We start from the raw sequence: 27,207 nt of genomic DNA on the forward strand, positions 1-27,207 counted from the left end.
TACAATTGAATGTGTATTTTATTGCGGAAAGAAATATAAATATTACGTAGTGGTAAGTTTGTAAATTATGCCAATTGATTACTTGCAATGTACACAAACTACAAAAAGTCATTTGTTATTTTCTACCATTGGTTCTACTTTTCAGCTTCTAATTCATTACAATTGGTCAAGTGGACAGGAATAAGACAATAGGGATGACCATACTTGGAGTGGGGTAGAGGGAATGCGAATACTTCTGCTGTGTATTGCAAGTACACATATCAGACAGGCTGGAAAGAACACAGTCATTTGTAGGTCCCTGTGATTGACATGAACTGGGTGTGTTCCAAGCATGTGTCAAGTGCAGCCATTGGATGTACGCCTCATAACCCCAGGAAATGGCAGTTCTAGTGTAGGCCTTAAAGGCCCATAACACCTTAAATGCATAGTGTTGAATTTACACTGCTTCTGGCCCCAATTCATTACTTGTGCAATCATTTATTTGCTGATCATAATCAAATTGAAAGCTCATAACTGTCTTAGAAATGCACTACACACAATGGCACACAGATCCTAATGACCTGAGTACCTGCAGGTGAGGACCCTTTAAATGCAGCTTCCAGTTATGTCAGTCAGTTTATTCAATAGGTTTGTTGCTAGATGGGACTTCTGACCAGGCAACTTAAAATTCCACCAGGAATCCAACTTGAATTTATTTGTGAGTTGCTCGCTCTTTTCGGCGGTTGCAATTCTGACTTCAGTCAGCTGCCACTGCAGTAAATTGCCGGTTAGTGAGTTTCCACTGGGAACAGGGTGGTAACTAGAATTTCTACAATTATAATTGCTCAGCTGATCCATTCTCACTGGGCAGGTTGGATTAAAATTGGAGACTTGAAGTAAAGATTCACTTAATAAATTTACTTTGCCAGCCCCTTTGGTCTGCCAATCCATTTCCAAATACTCAAGTGATTAATTTTTCTTTGCTTGAAGCATTTTTTTTCCTGAATTCTTTGCTAATATTCCAAGCCTCATTGATTAATTAAAAGTTCTTTTATTACAATCATTAATGATCATTGCCTGGAGGCATTTTTCCATTATGCCTTTATTGTGAGCCCCCTTCTCGTAGCCCTCATTAACATATGTGTTCTCTCATGGGCACATTTGCGCATTGCAGCTGGTCAAAAGTCAAGGAACACAGATGGAAAGGAGGCAGCAGACTACATGTGCTAAGCTGAGTCTCAATTGGAGTCTCTGTGGTTGGACATCAGGGTGGCTGGAAGTAGGTGTTTGAGGTTGTCTCTTGCCTCTTTGACACGTCACTCTATCTGCCTGGCCTTTGCTGCAACGTCTTCAGCATTCAGTACTGCTTGCTCCTCTCCCTCTTCTGCATTCTTCTCATCATTGGAGGGGTGTTGCTCAGGCATCTCATCTTCATGTAAGGCCTCCCCCTCTGCAGTGCTAAATTGTGTAGAGCACAGCAGAGCACCACGATAAACAAGATCCTCACTGGGGAATACTGCAGTGCTCCACTGGATCGATCGAGGCAGCGGAATCTCATCTTCAGTAAGCCAATGGCCTGTGATGGTCATTTGTGTGGATCTGTGGCAATTGTTTTACCTCTCCTGTGTTGCATTGTGAGGGTTCCTCACAGGCATCAATTGCCATATTTTCAATGGGTAGCCCTTGTCCCCGAGAATCCATCCCTGAAGGCGAGCGGGGTGTCTGAAAAGCTGTGGCACCTAGGACTGTCAAAGTATGTAAATGTCATGGCTGCTTCCCAGGAAGCGGGCACACACTATCAGGAAATGTTTCCAGTTGAATGTTGATTTAATGGAAGCCCTGCCTATTGATGAAGGTGGCTGGTTGGTCCATTGGAGCCTTGATGGCCCATGCGTACAATCTATCAAACCCTGCACCTGAGGAAAGCTAGCAGTTGCCCTGAACCTGATGGCCTTCTCGGCCTGACTGTCAGGGTTGGTCCAGTAACGCACATAGTCGCTGGCCCTCCTTGATGCAGCAGTGAGCTGCTGCCTGGGAGACCCCACACATGCCCTGATGGTACCCTGGAAGGAACTAGATGCTTAGAAGTAGGGTGCCACGGTGATCTTCATGACCACAAGCATAGGGTGACCTCCAAAGCCCATACTTCGCAACTCCTCCTGTAGCAGGGCACGTAAGTCGGTGACGGCCTCCCTGGCAATGGAGCTGTGATATTTAGAGGTAGCTGATTCGAGTCTGGTATACTCTCTGGTGCAGGTCGGACCTTCTTGGTATGGCCGGTTGCTGCTTCTCTCATCGTGGAGCTTCACGGACAGGTGCAGCAGCCTGTTGGCCCTCTCTTTGTCGGAGGTGCCACATCATGCCATGGGGCTCCAAAAATACAGGGTGTTTGAGAGCCATGCCAGGTGACCTGTGGGCCTACTGTATGCTGTCAATGCAGAAACGACCCTGCCTTGGCAACTGATCTTTTGAGAATCTCTCTGTGGTGTCCCTGATGGTACTCAAAGGCCAATCTTGCAGATAGCCGACCCTCTGTTCCAGCTGTATGAGAGAAAAAAGTTCACATAGAAGTTTTGTTACCCATTTCAGGTCCCCCTAACACAGCCAAAACACTAGCAGAGCCCCCAAGACCCTGAGCCCCGTTGCAGAGCACACAGAAACACAGTCTGACAGTGGCCTGCTAACCCCCCTGTTCACCTATGCAGCATTGCCTAGGTCTGCCTCCCTGTTGAGGCTCTGAAGCCTCGCTTTGGCCGTTAAAACCGAAGGGCACGTGAGTGCCACCCACTGTCCACTAAATCAAGAGCCAACCATTAAAGCACAAATAATGATATGTAAATGCAGTATAACAAGCAGTCGCATAGGGGTGGCATTGCTGCCTAGGTGCTATCCCGCTGCTGACAAAATCTGGAACCGACATCATGATGCTGGATTTCCGGGCAGATGGTTCCAACATGATTCTCCGTCCCCCATACCGCAATTCTCGCTTGTTACGGCTGCATTAAATTCTGCCCATTCTGTGCATAGCAAATATTTGTTTCTGTATTTATAGGCTTTCCTTAAGCCGTATACATGAGTTGAAGCATTCTATGTACCTGTTTTGGATTGACATTTCTCTACTTTGTTCTTATCCATGCATTACAGTAAAAGGAATAGATTTTGCTGCACAGCAATGAACTGAGTTCAGTTCTAATTCCTAATACTCAACCTTAATGCCTTACTTCACATAATTTGAATTAGTTTGTTCCAAACCTCTGATTTACATTCCTCCTGTAATTATAAACATCTATTTAAATGTTCCCTCAATAGTAGCATTTGAAGGAAAAATTTGTCAAGGCCCATTTTCAGCCACATGTATTGCGATGCGCAATTACCCTGCACCCAGTCCCATTGAGGCAGGCAGTATACAAACTTTGTGCTGCCTCCTCATCTAAATGATTGCAGCATGCAGCCCAGCATGGAAAGAGGGGGCCCAGTTGCATATTTTTATTCGTTCATGGGATGTGAGTGACACGGGCTAGGCCAACATTTATTGCCCATCCCCAATTGCCTTGAAGAAGGTGGAAGGCCTTCTTGAACCGCTGCAGTCCTTGTGGTGTAGGTACACCAACAGTGCTGTTAGGAAGGGAGTTCCAGGATTTTGACCCAGCGACAGGGAAGAAGGTGATAAAGTTCCAAATCAGGGTGGTGTGTGGCTTGGAGGGGAACTTGCAGATGATGGTGTTCCCATGCATTTGCTGCCCTTGGCCTTCTAGGTGGTAGAGGTCGCGGGTTTGGAAGGTGCTGTTGAGGGAGCCTTGGTGAGTTGCTGCAGTGCATTTTGTAGATGGCACAAAATGGTTCTTTCCTCTCTCTTGCAGGAGAAAGTCGCCCATAACAGGAGGGAGCAGTGCAGAACCAGAGGGTGACAGGCACGCCTGCATCACCTGAACCCTCTGGAGGAGATGGTTCTCTGAATTGTGTGGCCTGCTGTGACTGAGATTGTTATATTCGGCATCATTGAGCACATTCAGGATGAAAGTATGTTCCTATCTTATGCCTTTTCTCAAATCCCACCTCACCCTCATCCTGCTACTTGGCATGAAGTAGAAACTGCAGATAGTGTAACCTTGGATCGCTTGCTTTCCCCCCGCCACCCCCCCCGCCCACTTCCCTCATCCCAACTCTCCCCTCCTGCGTTTATGTTTTCAGCCATCCAAGAACTGCCACCTGGCCAGCCAGTGCAACCTTGCGGCAAAGGGTGACAGCTACACCTGACCTCTGATGAAGAAGCATCGTCACTTGATCTGACACTTGCAGCCACCAGCTGAGATACTGACACTGCATGTACTTTAAAGCGTAGTATAGAGTCAGGATCTGCACATGATGAGTCACTGGGCACAAATGAGCTGCAGCCAGGACAAGGGGAAAGGATAGTTTGTGTGCCAACTCACTGGAGGGCAAGATCACCGATGTGTTCTTATGCAGGGAAAGTAAATGAGGACTGAAATGGGGCAATGTACAGGAGAGTGCTGATGGTCATGCACACCGAGATGCTTGGTGCATTGGCAGGCCTGCCAGACAGCCTGTTGGTAGTAACAAGGATCATGGGGGAGTCTGGCTCCAGTTTGGCACAGGGCATAGTGCAGGGCTTGAATCCCATCCTTACCAGTGTGAAAGTCGTGGCCAACTCCATGACAGCACTTGCAGACCAAACCATGATGCAATGTCTGGTGGCCAATGTCTCAGCCTCCACTGCAGCACTGGTGGAAGCCAGACAACATCTCAGTGCTTCAGTGAAAGCTCAGACTGAGGTTGTGAGATTCATGCTTGTTACGATGAAGGCTCCAACTGCTGCCATCATGGCCAAGAATCTCAGTTCTCAATGGGGCCGTCAGGCTCTCTCAGCAGTCCAATAATCTGTCCTCCAACAGATTACTAGGTTTACTGAGGCACCTGCCTGGGATGGTGGCATCCTCTCTCAGGGTGATAGTATTTGTGCTCCAACCACTGTCACTCTGCCAGTGCTCCTGCTGTTGCCTGTCAGCCAGCCAGCCAGCCCATACTGTTGGCATCCACGCTGAGGTGTGCTGTCTGAAGCCAGGCCCTCAAGGCCCAGAGCTCCTTGAGGTCATCCTGAAGGCTTCTGCAGTCTCCTCCAGTGAAAGCAGCCTTGCACCAGGCATGCTGTAGCCACTGGGGTAACACTGCATAGGAGCACTGGGGCAGGACAAGCACAAGTGTGACTAGAACAGTTTTGTATGTAATGTTGGAAATTTTGCTGAATAAAGTTATGAAATGGTTCTTTTGTTGGTTGCTTTTATTTAGGACTTTGACCAAGAGGATACTGTGATGGCCCATGGCAGATGGGTTGAAGCGTGGGGAATTGTGGAGCAACTGTGATGTGGGGATGAGATCTCAAGGGAACCTTGAGTCTGAGTTATTTGAAGACGGATAGGGCTGGTCATCTCAGGACAAGGTTTCTCGGCCTTTTGGCTAAGATCGAGTGTAGTATCTGTTCTTATCAGTACTTACTTGGCAGGGGAGAAACCATGAACAGTGGCTTTTGATCCTGGTTGTGCTTTGAGTAAAATGGCTATAACCAATCTTCGAGCTTCAGGCCAGGGAGTGCGTAACACCATTCGGGTGGTGGTGAAGGACAAGGAAGGAGAGGCACCGGTAGATTGCACCTTCTTCATCAAGAAAATTCTCATCGATTGCTGTGGTTTCAAGCTACGGACATCTTCTGCCTGCAGGATTTTCCCAGCAGTGGGTATTTCGACATGATGTTCAAGAATGTGGCGAGATGCATGAAGTTCCTGAAGGCGTTCAAGGAGAAAGGGAACGTGGTGCTGCTGTCTATCCTCACAGTGGAGCCACTCTTCAGGCTTCTGTCACAACATGACCGAGTGGTGACAATTCACCTCTACAACCCCCATGTTCCTGTGGTGGATGTACTCACCTTTCGCTCCAGGTACGTCGAGGTGGCCGGCAGCAGCACTGATGTCAAGGACCCATTTGGGATTTGGACCAGCAAGCAGCAGGTCAAGGTGACCTTGAAGGTCGATGCCAATGGAGCCATCATCCACCCTCCCTCCAGCTTCGCTACTGGGGGAAGTAGAGGCTTCTTGGTCTACGCTGGGCAGCCCAGAGTTTGTCGCACCTGTGGCAAATCTGGTCATGTGGCAGCTAACTGCAGCTCGGTTGTCTGCAAGAACTGCAAGAAGGAAGGCCATCAGACCAAGGACTGTAAGCATAGTAAGTGTTGCAACTTGTGCGGGGCGGCAGGCCATCTCTACAAAACCTGCCCCAAACGCTGCCTCAGTTATGCTCAGGCAGCAAGGTCCAAAGAAAGGCCGGGAAAAGGAACAACAAAGGCTTCCGGTGCTGTAAAGGAGACAAGCAAACTTCTCCACAGCGAGGAAAGTCTACCTGAGAAGGAGAAAAAAGGGGAGAAACCAGCGACCCAGCACCTACCTGCGCCCGGAAACCCCTCCTCCACACACAGAATCAATGGAGGAGGAGGCAGCAGATGGACAAACAGGTCAGTGGCAAGTGTTACAAAGGAAAACCACAAAGAAAAAACCTCCAAAAGCGTAACAGGCCACCACCCAAACCAATGGCAAGAGGAGGCTACCGTTTGAGACAGACTACAACAGCTCCTCTTCACTGGACGAGGAAGTGCTGGAACAACGGCTCCTTCAAAAGAGGTGGCAGAATTCCAAGGAGCTGGAAGATAAAGCCCCCCAGCCCCCGGGTACTGGAAGCTGTGATGGGCCCAGCATGCCCCAAACCCAAAGCGCCACACTTAGCGACATGGCCAGCGCATCCCAGCTCTGGGACACCAAGAGCAAAGACACGTCTGGCGCACCTCAGCTCCGGGAAGCTGGGAGCAGTGATGTTTTCGAGGAGGAACACAGGGGAACAGCAGATGACAGACCAATCCTTGCTGCCTACAAGAACCACCCCCCCACCCCCGATGTCACCCCAGCAGAACAAACCCTACATGAGAAACTAGGAGTGGTTTCTGAGCCCCACAAACATGAAACAGCTTGCGTACACTATGGGTATGCAGGAACATCCCAAAGGACTGGGACTTGCAAGGCCAAATGGTATGGGAAGCAACAACTAACTTAAAATATAAATGGGTATAAGGATTGCTTTAATTAATGTGCGTAGCATTAAATCCACCACACGATGTGTTTCAACCTTGGATTACCTCGCCAAGGTCAAAGCCGACCTATTGTTTCTGCAGGAGTGTGGAATACCACACCTCAACACCTACAGGCAATGGTTGTGATGGTGGTCCCACGGGCCATCGATCTGGTCAGGGGGTAATGATTCCTGTTCTTCCTGCCTGGGTATTCTGCTGTGGGGAGGTAACTTCACCATCTCCGAAGTCAAGGAGGTGGTGGGTGGTCGCCTCTTCGTAACAGATGAAATGTACAACAATGCTCCGCTCCGGTTGATCAATGTGTACGCCCCGGTTCAATGCAGCGAGCGGCTGACCGTCTTCCAGCAGCTACCACTGCTGCTGGCGACATCCAGGCCGGTCATTCTAGGCAGTGACTTCAACTGCATCATCGATGCAGCTGGATGATATGGCAGAGGCGACAGCAAACTGGACGCTACATCCAGATTCCTAATAGAAACAGTAAAAGATGCCAAACTGCACGATGTCTTCAGCAAATCTGCAGACGGAGCGTAGCGTAGATACACATGGTCAAGAATGGACGGGTCTGCCTGTTCCAGGATTGTTTCCTGTTTGTGTCCCGTGCTGTCACGGTCAAATCCACCGACATCAAGCTGGTGTTCTTCTCCGACCACTGCCTCTTACTGGCTGACTGTCACTTACAGGATGACCAGCGGGTTGGCAGGGGGCTATGGAAGCTCAATACTACACTGCTAACCCCAGAGAATGTTGAGGATCTCAAATGGGATTACAAACGTTGGAGGACCGTGAAACCCCTCTTTGAGTCTCCAGTTCACTGGTGGGAGGCGATCAAGGAGAACATCAAGAGGTTCTTTATCGTCAAAGGTGTTCAGAGGGCAAGAGAGAGCAGAGAAATGTCCCGACTCCAGAGAAGTATGCAAAATCTGCTCTGGCTGTAGACGATGGGGGTCGAGGTCAAGGAGGACCTCTCTGAGGTGAAGAGCCAGCAGGCCTCGCTCTTTGCCACGGAGGCCTCCGAGATCATCTTCCGGTCCACAGTCCGCTCCATTGAGCAGGATGAGACGTGCTCGCGTTACTTCTTCCAAAAGGTACACAGAGAGAGCTCTGTTATCAGCAGCCTGAAGGAAGAGGATAGCTCAGTAACGTCTTTGCAGTCTGACATACTAAGAATCAGTAAATTCTTTTATGCTGGGCTGTATGACGCGAAGCCCACAGACAGCAGAGCCTCCCAGTCCTTCCTGTCATCTATCACAGAAGTCTTGGATGACAGCAGGAGGGAGAGACTGGACAAGCCGCTAACTCTGGACGAGCTGACAAAGGCCGTCGAGTCCTTCGAGACGAGTAAAACTCCTGGAAGCGATGGCTTACTGGTTGAGTTGTATTCGGCCCTGTGGGACTGGGTCCGCCCTGACCTGCTGGAAGTATACAAGAGTATGCTCCTGGCCGGCAGAATGTCAGAATCCATGAGGAAAGGCATCATCACCCTCATCTACAAGCGGAAGGGGGAAAGGGCAGAAATCAGAAATTGGCAGCCCATCTCACTGCTTAATGCTGACTACAAGATTCGGTCCAAAGTCATAGCCAGTTGAGTCAAGTCTGCTCTGGAGTTGGTGATTCACCCTGATCAGACCTGTACTATACCCGGCAGGAAGATCTCTGATAGTCTCGCGCTACTCAGGTATACGATCACCTATGTATGGGACAGGAGGGTGGACACCTGCCTCATCAGCCTGGACCAGGAGAAGGCTTTTGACAGGATATCGCACACCTATATCATGGACGTGTTTTCCAAAATGGGGTTTGGGGAGGGAATCTGCAATTGGATCAAACTGCTCTGCACAAACATCAGTAGCGCAGTCTCAATCAATGGGTGGGAATCAGCAAGTTTCCCGATCCAATCTGGAGTCAGACAGGGCTGTTCTCTCTCCCCTGTCTTGTTTGTTTGCTGTATTGAACCCTTTGCTGAGTCTATTAGGAGGGATGCGAGCATAAGAGGGGTGACAATCCCAGGCAGTGGAGGCACTCAGGTTAAAACCTCCCTGTACATGGACGACGTTGCCGTTTTCTGCTCGGACCCGCTTCTGTGCGCAGACTGATGAGCATCTGCGACCAGTTTGAACTGGCCTCGGGAGCCAAAGTTAACCACGGCAAGAGCGAGGCCATGTTCTTTGGAAACTGGGCTGACCGATCCTTTGTCCCCTTCACCGTCAGGTCAGACTACCTGAAGGTGCTGGGGATATGGTTCGGAAGGGCCGGGGTGTGCACCAAAACCTGGGAGGAGCGAATAGTGAAGGTACAACACAAGCTGAGCATGTGGGATCAGCGATCTCTCTCCATGATGGGAAGAACCTGGTCATCAGGTGCAAGGCGCTCATGTTGTTGCTGTACGTGGCGCAGGTCTGGCCCATACCCCACTCCTGCGCTGTGGCGGTCACCCGAGCCATTTTCCGCTTCATCTGGGGATCTAATATGGACCGGGTCCGGAGGGACACGATGTTCAAACCTCTGGATAAAGGCGGGAAAAACATACCCAACGTCACCCTCATCCTGATGACTACCTTTGTGTGCGGCTGCATCAAGCTGTGTGTAGATCTCCAATACGCATACTCCAAGTGTCACTACGTGCTGAGGTTCTATCTGCCCCCAGTGTTGCGAAGGATAGGCATGGTCACATTGCCGCATAACGGTCCATCCAGTTGGACTGTGCCATACCACATATCCTTCGTGGAACAGTTTCTGCGGAAAAACACCTTTGACCACCAATCCATCAGGCAGTGGTCTGCACGGAATGTCCTCAAGGCCATACGAGAAAAGGAGATGGTGGATCCTGTCGGATGGTTCCCCGAGCAGACTGCCAAAGTCATTTGGCGGAATGCCTCATCACCAGAACTTTCAAACAAGCACCAAGATGTAGCTTGGCTGGTGGTGAGAAGAGCTCTCCCTGTCAGATCCTTCCTGCATGCCTGAAGTCTCACCCCCTCCGCACAAAGCCCTCCAAGTGGCTGTGGTGGGGGAGAGATGGTTGCCCACCTCCTTCTGGAATGTGTCTTTGCAAAGCAGGTGTGGAAAGAGATGTAATGGTTTTTGTCGAGGTTCATCCCAAGCAGCTCTGTAACACAGGAGTCTGTGCTCTACGGGCTGTTCCCAGGGACGCACAGCGAGATAAACATCAACTGCTGCTGGAGGACTTATCAATTCGGTGAAAGACGCCCTTTGGTCTGCCCGAAACTTGCTGGTCTTCCAGCACAAAGAGTTGTCCACGGCCGAATGTTGCAGACTGGCACATTCCAAGGTCCAGGACTACGTGCTGAGGGACGCGCTAAAGCTTGGGGCAGCCGCAGCAAAGGCTCAATGGGGAAAGACCACTGTGTAAGGTCCCCCCACCAAGCAGAACTGAGGGGCTGGATCCATGGAAATCCCCTCGAACTGTATTGGGAAAATTTTCGTGTGCTGTAAAATGTAGATGGCATGCAAAATTAAATGGAAGGGTTGTGAAGCAACTCACTCCTGTATTGAAGGAAACTGACCTCTTTTGCACTGTTTGTATTTTTTGACTTGGTGCTGTTTGGAACTGTTTGGTAATGTATTTTTTACAGATTTTTATGAATAAAGTATATTTTGGAAATAAAAAAAAACAGAGTCTGAGTATCTGCTCATGGACAGCTCTTCTGGAGCGAAGGGGTCCCGGATGCCTCCCCCCTTCCTTCTCCTCTTTTTCCTCCTCCTCCTCTTCTGCCTCCCTCTGCACACTGCTTCCCCTCACTGCTGCCTGTGCTCAATTTCCACATCATGCTGCCCTGCAAGAGGTTCTTCAATTATCGCCCCTATTACTGAAGCTGACTCTTTCCTGACTGGTCTTCCAACTCCTCTGACCTCCTTGTCAAGACCCAGCACCACTTCCTTGAAGAGCCATAAAATTTGTAAAACTCCCCCAATAACAATCGACAGAATACTTCCACTAACTCTTCACCACAAAAGTCAAAAGCACGTCAGTTGGATGTTTAGCCCTTTAAATAACAGTAGTAGGTGTCCCTTGTGCATGTTCAGCTGAGAGTGTTTAAGAGGGGGTGTTAACAGGACCTGTGCAGTTCAAAATGATAATAGAAGCTGTTTACTCTGCATGCTTCTGGCCTATGCATGGTACACCTACACTAGTGCCCTGACAATCTGCCACCAGCAGCGCTATACAGAGCCCAATTTTGCAACCTTAATATTTCTCTGTCCCAGAAAGTCAATCACTCTATCATTCACTAACTATGTACCAGTTTTCGTTTGCATTGCTCACAGCTTAGTAGATTAACATTCCTGTTTCAGAGCTTTAGACTTTCCAGAGTCCCTCCCTGATAATCTCACCATACTGTCATTGGCCTCCACCCTTGATCCAAAGGTTGTAGCTATCCAGAGCAGGTTTGCTGACATGCTGCAAATATTAGATGCAAAGTTCAATCAACAATAACTTGTACTTATGAAGCACTTTTAACATAATAAAATATTCCAAAATATTTCACAAAGATAAAAGAAAATAATCAGACACTGAACACTGGTGGGAGTCCTTAATGGAAACTGAAAGATGCAGGCTATATGGAGGCTTTTGGTGCAGGGGACAGAGGTAACAAGACAGCTGGGGAATTATCAACCATACCTGTGTAATTCTTAGTATGCAGAGTTTTCCTTATTTCCCAACATGTACTAGTAGCTTTCTCTGAGTTGAGATACAAGATTGCCACTATTCTGGTGTTATATCATTCCTTTTGAAGTGGAACTGATGAACAGCATATTTTTGATATCTACAATATACTCATAATACACAAGGCAGGCATGATGATAGTTCTGTTTTTTACTCCCCCAAATGTTAATAATATATTGTAGATTCTAATACTATTTCATGCAATTTTGCTGCTATATGGACAACTTTGCATATTTTCTTAAGATATCCTGAGTTTATGAGGCATTAAATGAATGGGTCTTCCTTGTTTATTAGCTGAGGTAGTTATTGCTGAGTACACTTGGTGATTTCTAAATGAATTGCTGCTGTGTTGTTCAGTGCCAAACCTTAGGCCATAACAATAGAACAATGCTATTCCATTTACCAATATGTGGTAGTCTCATGCTGTTCATGTTGTCTGCAGATGACGGGTGTTAGCACAAGTATTCACTGCTTGACTTGGGTGCAAGCACAGCACGGAGAGTATTAATGGTTCTTCCTTTGTTGAAAAGCTCCAATATGAAATACATTTGCCAAGTCTCAACAAAGTTCCAAATAAATGTGAGTCTACACTATCAAACTTTGCAATTTATTAGAAGACATGGCATGGAAAATGGAAATGCCACACTAACAGAATAAGAGGTGTTCTTTGCAAGACCTGACTGCAGATTGCTTGATGCTAATCCTAATTTTAAACAAGTGACAAAATGATCCAGTTCCAGAAAATAATATTTTGGGATATATGAGTAATTTGAAATATGATGTGTGGTGAATGTAACATGGTTGGGAGGAAAGAGGTAACTTTGGACTTCCCAAAGCACTCCACCACTGGTGTTTTTCTCATGTCATTTTTGGGTTTGTTATAGAGTAATTAATGAAAATTCATTACTCAGAGAAAGCTACTAGTACATGTTGGGAAATACTGAAAACTCTGCATACTCAGAATTACACAGACACGGTTGATAACTCCCCAGTTGTCTTGCTACCTCTGTCCCCTGCACCAAAAGCTTCCATATATCCATTGTTACTGAATCTTGTGACTACCAAGATGGTAGAAGGCAAACTAGATTGATCTTTTTCATCTAGCAATTCCTATGTTCCTAGTTTCCAGCATTTATATCCCTTGCTTTAATAAGATGCAACATTAAAAATTTACTGCGTTATCAATAGTTTTGCAGAGTTTATTAGTGCAGATAGTGTGCACAGAATGTTATTAGCACTGGAAATACATATATAGTGGCATAAAGTTGTGGACATGGAGGAGAAAGCAATATGTTTGAAGAGTTTATCAAGGTTGATAATATACAAAGATTAATAGGTGGAATTATCAAGCAGGAAGTGCATAATGATTATGAGGACAAATAGCATCTTTGAAGGACATATTGTGCATACCACTGTCCTAATATAATTACTTTTTTAAGCATCTGAAAGTTTTTTTGTTCAATGCCTGTACTTTCAGTGGTTCAATAGAGGCAGGGATAGTTTCCTTAGACTGGAAGCTAGCTCATGCAGTTCCTATTTTCAAAAAAAGGTAACAAGTCAGAGCCAGGGATCTACTGACCTATCAGCCTGATAATGCATTATTGGAAAGATGCCAGAAGGGTTAATTAGCGATGACCTTTCTGATCACTGGGAAAGGGAAGGGACCACTAGAGGTTCACAACATAGCTTCTGGTAAGATTTAATAGTTTTTGAGGAAGTCACTAAAGCAGTGGATGAGGGAAATCCAGTAGACAATGTCGACCTGGACTTTCAGAAAGCCTTTGATAAGTTATTTCACAAGATGGAATCTTGTGGTATCAATAGAAATTTGAAATACTGGATTACAAATTGGTTTCCAGCCAAACTCGCAGCCAAAAAGTTGCCGTAAACAGTCTTAATGACCTGGACAGTGGTGTTGGGAGTAAATATGTAAGTTTGCAGATGACACCAAAACTTCGGCAAGGGTTAAGATGGTGGAGGAATGCAATCAAATCCAAAATGATTTAGATGTGCTAGGGGATTGGACAACACATTGACAAATGGCATTTAATTTAGGTAATGTATGTTGGTTGGGCCAACATGGAATATCATTTGCAGGGAACAATGCTGAAAGAGGTCGAGAGAGAGAAGGATCTTGGTGTTGTTGTGCATGGATCACTGAAGGTTCATGACTTGTGTAGAGAAACTACAGCTAAAGCTTAGATGGTATTGGGTTGCATTAATAGACCCATTGATCTTAAATTAAAGGACACCATTTTGACACTGTACAGGTTGCTGGTCAAACCACATCTGGAGTACTGTGCATGGTTTAGGTCCTTCCACATGGTGGGTGATTTAGTGGCCTTGTAGAAGGTTCATCAGAGAACTACAAAAATGGTTCCTAACTTAAAGAATCTCAGCTACTCAAATAGCTCTAGGATCTTGTTTATTTATTTTACAGCAGCGTAGACTTAGAAGTGACTTGATAGAGGTCTATAAAATAATGAAAGGTCTGGATAGTGTCCCTATTGACAGAATATATTTCAGTTTAACTGATTGGGAAGGACCAGGGGACGTAAGTGTAAACATTGTCAGAGTAGGAATGGACTGAATATTAGGTTGTTCTTCTTTTCCCAGAGAATTGTGAGCCTCTGGAATACATTGCTTGCTGGTGTATTGAATGCTGACACTCTGTGCGTCATCATGAACGAGCTGGACTGGTTCCAGACTGAGGCAGAGATTGTATCATATAGAAGTTAAGTGCCTTTACTGGAAACACTTGGTTCATGTAATCACCTGGATTTGTGTTGTTTGCCTGAGTAGGTCAGAGAGGATTTTAAGAGTATTTTTTCCCTTATTGGCCCTGCATTTTTCTTCTTTTTTGCCTTTGCCAGTAGATGGTTGTGGGGCATGTGGGGAAAGGCAGGGGGTTGAAGAGACGGGGTCGGGCCATTGTGGTGTGGTGAAAGTTGATGGACCAGTTCATCTTTTCCTGCCTCTAATTTTAAGGTTATGTTTCTTTGTCCTGGACTCCCCCACCAGCGGAAATGATTTCCCGCTATCTACCCTAGCAATTACTTTCAAAATCCTAAAAGCCTCAATTAAATCACCTCTAAAGTGTTTATATCATAGGGGAATATAAGCCTAGTTTACGTAATATCTCCTCATAATCTAACTTTCGGGAAGATAATATTTTGGTGAATTGGTGCTGCACTCCTTCCAAGGCCAATATATCCTAAGGTGTGGTGCCCAGAACTGTACTCCGTACTCCAAATGTGGTCTAATCAGGGCTTTGTACAGCTGCAGCAAAACTTCCTCCCATTTATATTCTAGCCCTCTTGTGATAGAAGCTAACATTCATCTGCCTTTTTGATTTTATTTGTACCTGACCACTGCATTTTTATGGATCCCCAAATCTCTCTGGATCTTTATTATTCCTAGCTTTTTGCTATTTAAATATTCAGATCGATCCTTTTTTGGTCCATAATCGATGACCTCACACTTACTTGTGGTGAAGTTGATCTGTCACTGTATTGTCCAGTCACTTAATCTATCAAAGTCTCTGTAGTTTTATGCTCTGGTCCACACTACTTACTCTATCACTAATATTTGTGTCATTGGCAAACTTGGAAATATGGCTTTTGATTGTGTTATCTAATTCATTAATAAATATCTTAAATAGTTGAGGCCCCAGTTCTGATGCTTGTAGGACACCACTAGTCATACAGTCATTTATGCATAGAAGGAGGCCATTCAGCCCATCGAGTCTATGCCAGCTCAGTGGAGCAATCCAGTCAGTCCCACTCCCCTGTTCGGTCCCCTTAGCCCTGCAAGTTTAATTACTTCAAGTGCCCGTCCAATTTCCTTTTGAAATCATTGATAGTCTCTGCTTCCAACGCCCTTGTGGGCAGTGAGTTCCAGGTCATGACCACACGCTGCGTAAAAAAAAGTTCCTTACATTCCTCCTGCTGAACAATGCTGAAAGAGGTCAAGACAGAAAAAGATCTTGGTGTGATTGTGCCTGGATCACTGAAGGTTCATGACAAGTGTAGAGAAACTGTAGCTAAAGCTTACATGTTATTGGGTTGCATTAATAGAAGCATTGGGCATAAATTAAAAAGTGTATCCTCCCACTTCAACAAAACTATTAACTAAAGTAGGGTTCAAAAGCAAATGACTACTTGATGAGATTCCTGATTACATCTTTAATATCTTTAGATATAAAATGCTGTTTTCCATTGGAAGAATGCCAATATAGATAATGCTTCTGCAATACTTGTCCCTCTGAAGTGTCCTTAAGTAGTAGCCAGGGATATATTTTTATCCTCCCCTTCTACTTCAATGTCAATCTCGGATGATCCAACTTGGCATTGCGTGTTAGACAATAGTTGCCCGATTAAATCCATTTTAGGAAAAAAAACACTGGACCATTTAAAATGCATAATATGGATATTCTTAAGGCCTGAAACTGGACAAGACTCTGATCATGACAAAGGGTATCTATATATACACAACCAATTACTTCAAGTCCACATGGTGAAATTGCAAGATTGGATCTTTCCGGTTTGCAACACTGGAATGAAGTTTAACATCCAAAACCATATTAACGTTTGGCTCTGAAAAACAGTATAGATGATCAGCTAGTTTGTGGTGACTCCGAATAGGCATGTTAAGTAAATATCAATGAATCTAATTTTTATTGGCTTGTTTTACATGTGTGCAAGTTTGACGTGCATCTACATTAATGTTACTTACTTGGTCACTGCTTAATATCCATATGGTACAAATACTCAACTTACCTATTACAATTAGTTGGAAACATGCAAGATGAAGCAATATGATGTCTTTCATCAATGCATTCGTAACAGAGGTGACATACAAGGAAGTGGCAATTTACCTAAAAATAAACCATGGAATGATGTGCGCCATAAAAAAACAAGCTCAAAGGTCGAGTGAGTTATGTAGTTCTGTGCCAAGATACGGCTTATTTTTAGAAAATAACTTGCAAGTACCTGTAGTCCATCATATTTGTAACACACTTCAATGTTATTATAGACAAGCTACATAAGGAAGCTGTTTCCTTTTTAGTATAAAATTGCATTTATTCTTTGCATTTAATTTTGCAGCGGTGAAATCGTTGGTAATATACGCTTGAGGACAACCCTTACAGTTTTGTGGAAATCTGAGGCTTCAATAGGTGTCTGCAAGGCTTGTTGTTTCCTTAGCAAACACATAAAAGGGATAGATCAGTGGTAAGGTAGTGTTTATTTCTAAACTTCAAATAACATCTGAAAAATAATTTCCATATAAGCACATATGAAGTAGAATATACACAAGTTACATTGAGTAGACATCATAACTGCTCAATAAATACCTACTACACAGCAGAGAATACTAGTGGTGATGCTTTGGAGAGAGAAAAACTATGAAACAGGGATAGAAGAGTAGTATTCAATCAATACATCTGAATTATAAAAATCATACACAGCAAAAATAGAACAAGATTGATATTAGGGTGCAGAGAAAAGGTTTATAACAGCAAAAATGAGTAACAAGCTGGAGATAGTACTTCATAGGGATAATGAGAGAAAGAATTGGAGAAAAAGGGCAAATGTTCTAGTTAGGTCCAAAGGTGGTTCATGTTAGGTTAGACCACACATAATATAAGTGTTAAGTGTTGTACACATCACAATGCCACAAATTGTTACATAAAAACAGTTCCTACCAGCAGTTTCAGAACCAGGAATTATGATTTCAAGCAAAAAAGATCATAAGTGGTTTTTATATATAAGCATACAGATCATAAGTGGTTTTCATATATTATGGTATCCTTTTCCATTTTTACTGGGTAAGGTGTTATGAAGAAAGTACTGCAACAACTGCAATGGAACAGTATTCCTGTTATTATTAAAACTAAAGGAAAATGTGTTCCAGCTGAAGAGTTTGACTGGTATTTTAATCCTTCCAATCATTTCTGTGGTTTATAATATTATTTTAACAATCCACACATAAAATGTTCATAACAATGGAACAGAAACTTGACCTTGACATATTTTTAAGAAGCAAATTCTGGCATTGAGATTTCTCACAAAACAGCAAGGTTTTACAGATAGATTATATCAAGTGAATAAAAGAAGCATTTTCCACAAAGAAAAACAAATTATAGTAGGAAGGTTACAGACATTTCTGATGAGAAGATGGAGCAAACTATAATATTTAATTGTTATTTCTATCCATTCAACAGAGTACCTAAAGGATTAATTCAAAAACACATTACTACATTCAGCAACCACTTTCCTTCAGATTTCTGCTTGTGGGAATCTAAAGGATCAATAATAACAATATGTCATTGTAAAGTGACCAAGTACAAAACCTTGAGTCTACATTTATGCTGGCACACATACTATTTAACTCTAAAGACAACAGCCAGCAGGTTATTATATAACAAAAATGACTTCAGACATTAACTAAACAGAGGCAACTATACATTTTTGGGTGTTTTTTTGTATTTGTTCAACGAACAAGTTATACCAATTCCAATTAGAATAACACCTGTACTGGAAAGCTAGAAATAGTTAGAAAAATAGAAACATAATTGCCAAGAAGTAATAGGATTCTATTCAGATTCTGCAAGATACTGATCTCAAAATACCCTAATACAACTGTGTTAAACAATTTTATTTAAGTGTTCAGTTTTCATATAATTTCAGTTCTGTTAACAAGGCAACATAACACCAATTATTTTCAATGAAAGTTTTGAAATGTTTGTTGGCAAGCCCTTATTTTGTGTAAATTAAAATTAATTTGTCTACTGCATGGAGGATTTAGCAAATTATGCAGTGGCATTTCTTTTTTAAAAAGGGCCACACTTTTTTCTGATGATATTTACACATAAAAATAAAATAAAAAGCACCAAACTATTTAAAAACAAAAGCAGATTTGGATGATATGGTGGGGCAGCCCAATCAATATCTATTAATGATAGCACCAGTATGAAGCTGGGTTCCATCTCCAATCATAACTACATCACTGTGAGGAGGCACTAACTCGAGGCCAATGATTCCCCACAGGTGAGGTGGGCTGCAGGGAAATAATTATTCCTGGGGAACTGCCATGCACTCCCTGGAGCACTTTTTCAGAGTGGTGATGGTAGATGCCAAGGATCCACTCTGCCAGCCATCTGCAACTAGCAAGATCAGATAATGGGGAGAAAAATAGCACTCCATCTAATTTTTGTTAAACCAGTGAACCTATGTACATGTTACTGTTACACACATACTGCTGCAACATTAGGAAATGCAGAGGACAATTGTTTAATAGTTCCAATTTAAAATCAGTTAAGATAAATGAAAGAAACTGCAAGAAATGAAATAGATTATCTGCTCTAAGTATATCTGTTTCACTTGCTTGTGTATTTATGATATTTTATTTGTGAAGCAGATTAATTTTTCTGATTTATCAACATACCCAGGTAAAACATGAAAAAGATTGGGAACTGAAAGAGAATGTTCCCAGAGAAAACAAACTTTTTCATGTTTCATGATCAATGGTCCAGATCTAACCTATATCATTCTGCTGCAGGACTTCCACGAGTACAGCACTGTGGACTTCTTATGTTATGTAGAACTGCTTGAAAAACATTGCTTTGCCTTCTCTTGTTTTCTTCCTTTCTCAAAGATCCTTTCAATGAATTGGATTTATCATTTTGGCACACATCAGTATTTTGTTTGCCATGCTCCTCTATTTGCTTTTCCAAATGTTTCTGGATAGCTAGTCCAAGCACTTCTGCATCCATGGATGCTCCATAGACTTCCCATGTCATACCTTTTTCATCCCACTGGACATCACGCACTGGCTCTGATTGGTCCTCTTCCGTTGCCTCCACATGAACCTCAGGGAGAGTGGCCAGCGGAGTCTTCTCTAATGGAGTCATTGGGCCAGTGGCTACTGATTTACATTGCACAGTTATATCCACCTGCATCTCAACATCTTTTCTAGATGGCGCAGTAACAGATGATGAGGTCACCAGACATGCTGTTGGCTTCTCAATCCCTTGATCTTGTAATCTGACATCAGGAATTTTAAATACTGGACAGTTATCTAAAGGAGCCATGGGGCTGGTGGCAACTGATTTCCTCTGCACTTGGATAGCTACCTGCACCTCAGCATCTTGGCTAGTTGGGGCAGATGTAGATACCTGTGAAATGCAGTCAATTGTCTCCATGTCTTTATTCTCTTTCTCACTCTGCTGATGATTTTCTAGCATGTTCTTATCTGACTGAACAATTGATTCATCGTTTGTAGGTTTTGCTATCTCTATCAGGCTAAGAGGCTGCTGACGGTTAGTACAACGGAATGTTTCATTTCCCCTGTCCTGTTGCTCACATCCTGTCAAGGGGGTCTCAGGGTTGGGTTCGGAACTGTCAATATCCAACCTTGTGGTTTCTTTTATATTTAGGCCTGTCGCTTTATTAGTGTTATCAGTGCTGTTACCGAAGGTACCGCTGGACACCTCCTGCCCCGGTTCCTTGCTCAAATCCAACTCTTTCCCTGGGGTTTTACAGTCCTTGCCCATTTCTGCGTTAGTACTTTTAGTCACATTAACACTGATCTCCACCAGATGGCTGTTGTTACTTAGATTGTTCAGGTTATTGGCTGTACAAGTGCTGGAACAAAGAGCCTGGCAGTTGGAATCTACTTCACGTTTTTCATCTTTCTCTTCTTGGTTATTACAGAAGGTCGCGATAACGCCAGCTTCTGGCAAACACGTATTCTGCATCTCAACTGGATCGGAAACAGGGGACTGCAAACTATTGAGATCTTTTATGGTCCCCATCTTGTTTCATGGTAACGTGGCGCTTTCACTAAACTGGCCGGGCTCTCAGCTCTTACAATGGGCTGTTTGTGTTTTGCTCAGATCCCCTGGAGATTTCCATCTGAAAACGGAAGCGTTCAAGTCTGAAAGGAAAATAAAAATCGTGTACAAAATGAAAATGCAGATTTTTAAGAACCATTCTTTAAAAAAGGTCAGTAGTCTTATTTCAGGTAAGAACGAAAAAAACATTTAAAAAATTAAACAATTGGCATTTAATTTTTAAATTATCCTTGGCTCATTGCGCTATTCGAGTTGATTATTCAAACCAGGAATAAGGAGTGACAGTAATAACAGAACCTTCTAGTCAGCATTCCTCTCTCCTGATAACAGAGTCTGACTGGGATTACCTCCACCTCCTGTCCGCAACCTTTGACCCTGAAATCAACAACCCCGATGAAATAGAGCATTGGCCACCATTCCCCTTCCCGCTGTTCCTGAACAACATTAACACATCTTCCCGCTTCCCCTTTTCTTTCAGCACAACTGCCTGCATTTTAGATGGAGTCCCAATTTAAACCTCCAACCTACTGAGTGTCAATATATAGTTTCTCACTCGATGTTCTCCCCCTGTCCTGTTCCCTATATCAAAAATACACCAAACGCTTATTAGATTAAACAGATGTTCAGCTGTAACCCGGCGAGGCTGGACAACCGGAGGTGGAACCGGCAGCGAACGAACTCACCTCCCCACCTGAGGACTCGCCTCTCGCAGACGAAGCTGGCTCTTCCCTTTCCAGCCCGGGCGGGGCTGGTCAAAAGGATATCCTCGCCCTCCGGGGATTTTTGCAGCGCAGGGGCTAGATGGTTGTCGGCGAGTTAGGAAAATGCACAGCACCGTAATCCTGCCAAAGATCGGGGCTTTCCTGAAACACACGGATTTTGCCCGGTTTGTTGTTTATCTGGCTTACTCCCGCTTTGCATGCGGAAGGACTGTTTCACTTACAGTGGAGGAGGCATCAGTCTCCCTGGAAACGTCCTCCCTTTTTTGTGTTTCCTTCTTGACACCTGAACTCTTTATCAGCATTTCACCGACACACGAGGCATGGCACCCTCCCACAATAAAAGAACATGACCTCAAGACACAGAATATGTCCTCAGAACTTGGATTATTTGAGATTTAAAACAAAGAACTGATCAGAATCATTGCTGGATGGGATCGCCATGCAATGCATTGGTAAAGCATGCGTGTAACTGCAGTGTGTGGGGGAGTATCTCGCCAAGTGGGAATGGTGACAACATCCCCTTTAACAGTATTTTAGGTTTACTTTGTTTTGACTGGAATGAATGACTTAGGGCAGTGCCACATTTCCTGACGATCCTTTCACTTTCCCAAATGTTTTCGGAAGGTTCACGTCAGCACAGTGTGGGAAAAGTAATGATTCAAAGGGGATGGGGATAATTAACTAAATAACAAGCGGCCTTTTCTTTGAGCCCGAGTTTATTGTGTTCTTCACAATCATTGAAAATGAAAGACTTTTAAACCTAAAACGTTAAAGTTATGCATTTTATATGGCGGGACGGGGGGTTTGTCGAGGAGGTGTTTCAGGATCAGGATCGTGTCTGCAAAGTGTTACAATTTCCCTGATCACAACCACATGAAGTTAATTAGTAAAGTGATACCTTGTCTTTAAAACCAGCCTACAGGCGAACTCAGAAATATAAGGTTCTAATACAGGGCTGAATAAAAGTGGGATATTGAAAGATTGGGGAATTTAATTCGGATTCGGTTATTTGTGGACTGTAGTTCTGGGATTCGTGTACAATCGGTACTTGCTTTGTGCAGTTCGATTTGTTTCGTGTTTTTGTTAACGTACCAAACATTTATTTGCAACAGTGTATCAATTTTAGTACCTTGTTTTTAATTGATCGCCACCTCAATCATGGTCTAGAAAATGCTCGGTATGTGGAACATTCACTGTTTTCGCATTCTAATAATTAATATAAAGTTATTATTAGTCCTGATTTGATAGTAGCAGTGGACAGATTTTAACATGTTACAAATATCGACTCCAGAAAATAAAATAATAACTGCATTACTGACTCAGTTATTAGCCTCAGTTGCAAGCTCCAATTGCCTCGAAGCTGGCCTTTAAATACGAGAGGAAATGAAACAGTCGTGCCCAGCAGGCGACCGTAAATTACACATTCCAAATGATAAATCGTTATATAATTTAGTGCAGGGAATATCGGGCCAAAGAAACAATCGGAGGAAAATCGCAGTTGATACTTACATAATCACCGCATGCCTTTGACATACAATAGAACACATTTTAATTTTTAAATTTTCACCGACTCTGGACAGATTTGCAGCGAATAAATCGGATGTTGAGAAAGACTTGTGATCAGCATACATCGATATTCAAAGTTATGTGAATAATTTTAGAGGACATACTGTTTAAAACGAAGAGAAAGCTGTCACAGCATGTGTTCTACACGCAAATGATGCACAAGCAAACAGGATTTGAGAATCACAAATGTATGTAAATTTCCTGTTCACTGCCCACATCTGTACCACAGGCATTTTTGTGTTCTGGAGAAATGCTCAGTTGCTGTTAGAAACTGGAGTTGTACAGGTATTGAAGAATGTCAGAACTGGAAGTAGAAGATGAGATCCCAGAATGTACCGGGAAAGAGCTACCCAGCTAATTTCGCGAAAATCCGGCAGGCTGTTCGCACCACTGAAATTAATTCAGGATAGTTCGACACATTAGTAGCGTGGAGGGTAACCTCGTTCCTTGTAATATGTTCCAAATTATACATGATCAAACTGGAAGTAATGCTACCATATTGCAAAATAAACATGAACATAATTATTGAATCCGCCAATATGCATTTTAAAATCTGAATACCGTACACAAGATTGTTAAATCTAAAGTAATCAGGCTTAGTCTGATTATACCACATCAGGTAGAAAATAATTTCACTGGAAAGGGATTAACTTTGAAATTATTGAACTACTTTTTGTAATAATGGCAGAGGGTTTTACTCTGACATAAACTTAGTTTTTGTATTCACTTAATTTTTATAAAATACGTCGATGATGACCGCATCCTTGCTACAAAAAGTTAGAACGTGAAAGTCCAAGATCAACGTTGTCAAAACAAGTTAGGCAACATCCTTTCTCCAATTGACCTATCCAAAACCAGAATAACCGGCCGTTCATCTCATTGCTGTTGCTCGGCTGCTGCTCACCTACAGAACTGTGACTACAACTCAAAATTAGTTCATTAGCCATGACAAGCTTTGGGTAGCATAAGGATGTGAAAGGCATTATATTAAAAGGGAGTCCTTTAGAAGATTATTTCCTTGCTGGCTATTATTTCCATTTCCTTTTAAAACCATAGACCCATAGAACAATTATGGCACAGAAGGAGACCAGTCAGCCCATAGTGTCTGCACCGGCCAGAAACTAGCTGCCCAATCTAATCCCACCTTCCAGCACCTGGTCCATAGCCTTGCAGGTTACAGCACTTCAGATACATGTCCAGGTACCTTTAAAAAAAAGTGTTTCTGCCTCCACCACTGTTCCTGGCAGCGAATTCCAGACACCCACCACCCTTCTGGGTGAAAAGGTTTTTCCTCATGTCCGCTCTAATCCTTCTACCAATCACCTTAAATCTGTGCCCACTGGTAACTGACCTCCCCACCAGGGGAAACAGGTCCTTCCTGTCAACTCTATCTAGGCCCCTCATAATTTTGTACACTTCAATCAAGTCTCTCCTTAGCCTCCTCAGTTCCAGGGAAAACAACCCTAGCCTATCCAACATTTTCTCAAAGCTGCAACTTTCAAGCCCTGGCAACATTCTTGTAAATCTCCTCTGTACTCTCTCCAGAACAATTATGTCCTTTCTGTAATGTGGTGACTAGGACTGTACACAATACTCCAACTGTGGCTTAACCAGCATTTTATACAGTTCCAACATCACATCCCTACTTTTGTATTCTATACCTCGGCCAATAAAGGAAAGCATTCCATATGCCTTCTTCACCACTCTATCTACCTGTCCTGCCACCTTCAGGGACCTGTGGATATGCACTCCAAGGTCTCTCACTTCTTTTACCCCGCTTAATATCTTTCCGCTTATTGTGTATTCCTTCGCTTTATTTGCCCTCCCCAAATGCATAACTTTGCACTTCTCTGGATTGAATTCCATTTGCCACTTTCCCGCCCACTCAACCAAACCATTGACGTAATTCTGGAGTCTACGGCTATCCTCTTCACTCTTTACTACATGGCCAATTTTTGTGTCATCAGCAAATTTCCCAATCATGCCTCCCACATTTAAATCCAAATCATTAATATATATCACAAATAGAAAGGGACCCAACACTGAGCCCTGTGGCAAGCCACTGGAAACAGCCTTCCATTTGCAAAAACATCCATTGACTACTACCCTTTGTTTCCTGTCCCTGAGCCAATTCTGCATCCAACCTCCACATTCCCCTGTATCCCACGGGCTTTCATTTTACTGACCAGTCTGCCATGTAGGACCTTGTCAAATACCTTACTAAAATCCATGTCGACCCTCATCAATCCTTCTTGTTACTTCTTCAAAAAACTCAATTATGTTAGTAAGACATGACCTTCCCCTAACAAATCCATGCTGACTATCCCTGATTAAGCTGTGCCTTTCTAAGTGGCAGATTATCCTGTCCCTCAGAATTGATTCTAATAATTTACCCACCACCGAGGTCAGACGAACTGTCCTATAATTATTTGGCCTATCCCTCGCACCCTTTTTAAACAATGGTACAATGTTCACAGACCTCCACTCATCTGGTACCTTGCCTGTATCTAGTGAGGATTTGAAGATGATCCTCAGCGTATCCGTTATTTCCTCCCTGGCTTCCTTTAACAACCTGGGATGCTATCCGTCCGGACCTGGCGATTTATCCACTTTCAAGGATGTCAGACCCTCGAGTACTTCTTCTCTCATCATGCTTATTGTATCTAACATTTCCCACTCCTCCTCTTTAACTACAATGTCTGCATCAACCTTCTCCTTTGTGAAGACAGAGAAAAAAAAGTCATTAAGAACCCTGCCCACATCTTCTGCATCCACACATAATGTTCTTGTACATCTCTGATAGGCCCTACCCTTTCCGTAGTTACTCTCTTGCTCTTAATGTACTAATAAAACATCTTTGGGTTTTCCTTGATTTTAGCTGCCAATAATTTTTCATGCCCTCTATTTGCTTTTCTAATTTCCTTTTTTACTTCACTCCTGCACTTTCTATACTTCTTACGCTTTCTAAAGTATTAAGATATTTGTGATCGTCATAAGCTTTCTTTTTCTGCTTTAATGTACCCTGTAAGATTCTAGATAAGCAGGGGGCTCTAGATTTGACCATACCACCCTTTATCTTTGTGGGGACTGTGCCTGTAGTATCTCGCTTTTGAATGCCTCCCATTGGTTTGCCACTGATTTTCCTTTAAGTAGCTGTGTCCAGTCCACGTTCACCAGGTTACCTCTCAGTTTCGTAAAATTTGCCTTCCCCCAAGTCAAAAATTATACTAATATAAAAGCAAAATACTGCGGATGCTGGAAATCTGAAATAAAAACAAGAAATGCTGGAAATTCTCAGCACATCTGGCTGCATCTGTGGAGGGAGAAGCAGAGTTAACGTTTCAGGTCAGTGACGCTTCTTCAGAACTGAAGAAGGGTCACTGACCTGAAACGTTAGCTCTGCTTCTCTCTCCACAGATGCTTCCAGACCTGCTGAGTATTTCCAGCATTTCTTGTTTTATATTAGAAATTATATTTCTGTTTTATCTTTAACCTTTTCCATGATTATGCTAAAACTAACTGTATTATGGTCGCTATCTCCAAAATGGCCACCCACTGTTACTTCAGCCACTTGCCCAGCTTCATTACTGAAGACTAAATCTAGAATTGCACCCCCTCTCCTTGGGCTTGTTACATGCTGGCTAAAAAAGTTCTCGTGATTGCAGTTCAAGAATTTCATCCTCTCTGTGCCCTTCACACTGTTTGTATCCCAGTTGATATTGGGGTAGTTGAAATCCCCAACTATAATTGCCCTATAGTTTTTGCACTCAGAAATTTGCCTACATATTTGTTCTTCTATCTCCCTCTGACTATTTGGGGGTCTATATTACACTCCTAGTAATGTGGATGCCCCTATTTTATTTCTGAGCTCCACCCATATGGCCTCGTTTATTAATTAGCATATCATCCCTCCTCAAAGCTGTTATTGATTCCTTAACTAATAATGCTACACCCCCTCCTTTTTTATCTCCTCTATCCCGCCTGGAAACTCTATATCTAGGGATGTTGAGCTGCCATGCTTGCCCCTCTTTAAGCCAAGTTTCCATTATAGCAACAATATCGTGTTGCCATGTGTCAATCTGTGCCCTCAACTCATCAGCTTTATTTACTATACTCCTTGCATTTAAATAAATTCCTGTGCTGCACACCTTTTAACCTTTGCTTTTTCTGTCTTTCAGAGTCACTCGCTAATTTTATCTAAAGTGTCTCCATATTTGGCTGTGGCACATAACCCAGCACTACAAGA

General features: G+C 43.5%; 1 protein-coding gene and 1 pseudogene across 4 annotated transcripts; one reads left to right on the forward strand and one right to left on the reverse strand.

Annotated features, from left to right (window-relative positions):
- Window positions 1-5,434: 5,434 nt before the first annotated feature.
- Window positions 5,435-5,569, forward strand: LOC137376098 (U2 spliceosomal RNA; annotated as a pseudogene).
- An 11,475-nt stretch (window positions 5,570-17,044) lies between these two features.
- On the reverse strand, window positions 17,045-21,785 carry LOC137375600 (G protein-regulated inducer of neurite outgrowth 3). 4 transcript variants are annotated; one of them, XM_068042967.1, is made up of 2 exons: window positions 21,357-21,785; window positions 17,045-20,756 (listed from the first exon to the last, which is right to left on the reverse strand). In XM_068042967.1, the coding sequence occupies exon 2, from the start codon at window positions 20,632-20,634 to the stop codon at window positions 19,366-19,368; it is 1,269 nt and encodes a 422-aa protein (XP_067899068.1). In that variant the 5' UTR covers window positions 20,635-20,756; window positions 21,357-21,785; the 3' UTR covers window positions 17,045-19,365. The 4 variants fall into 4 exon arrangements, with proteins under 4 accessions (XP_067899068.1, XP_067899071.1, XP_067899069.1 ...); XM_068042970.1 differs by lacking the exon at window positions 21,357-21,785 and adding an exon at window positions 21,227-21,348; XM_068042968.1 differs by lacking the exon at window positions 21,357-21,785 and adding an exon at window positions 21,202-21,348.
- Window positions 21,786-27,207: the final 5,422 nt, after the last annotated feature.

The sequence above is a fragment of the Heterodontus francisci genome, chromosome 12 (genome assembly GCF_036365525.1).
Source record: "Heterodontus francisci isolate sHetFra1 chromosome 12, sHetFra1.hap1, whole genome shotgun sequence".
In the NCBI taxonomy this organism is placed as follows: Eukaryota; Metazoa; Chordata; class Chondrichthyes; order Heterodontiformes; family Heterodontidae; genus Heterodontus; species Heterodontus francisci.

What these genes read in the sequence shown, in the direction of transcription:
- LOC137375600 (XM_068042967.1), bottom strand. Translation starts at nt 20,634, where the DNA reads ATGGGGACCATAAAAGATCTCAATAGTTTGCAGTCCCCTGTTTCCGAT.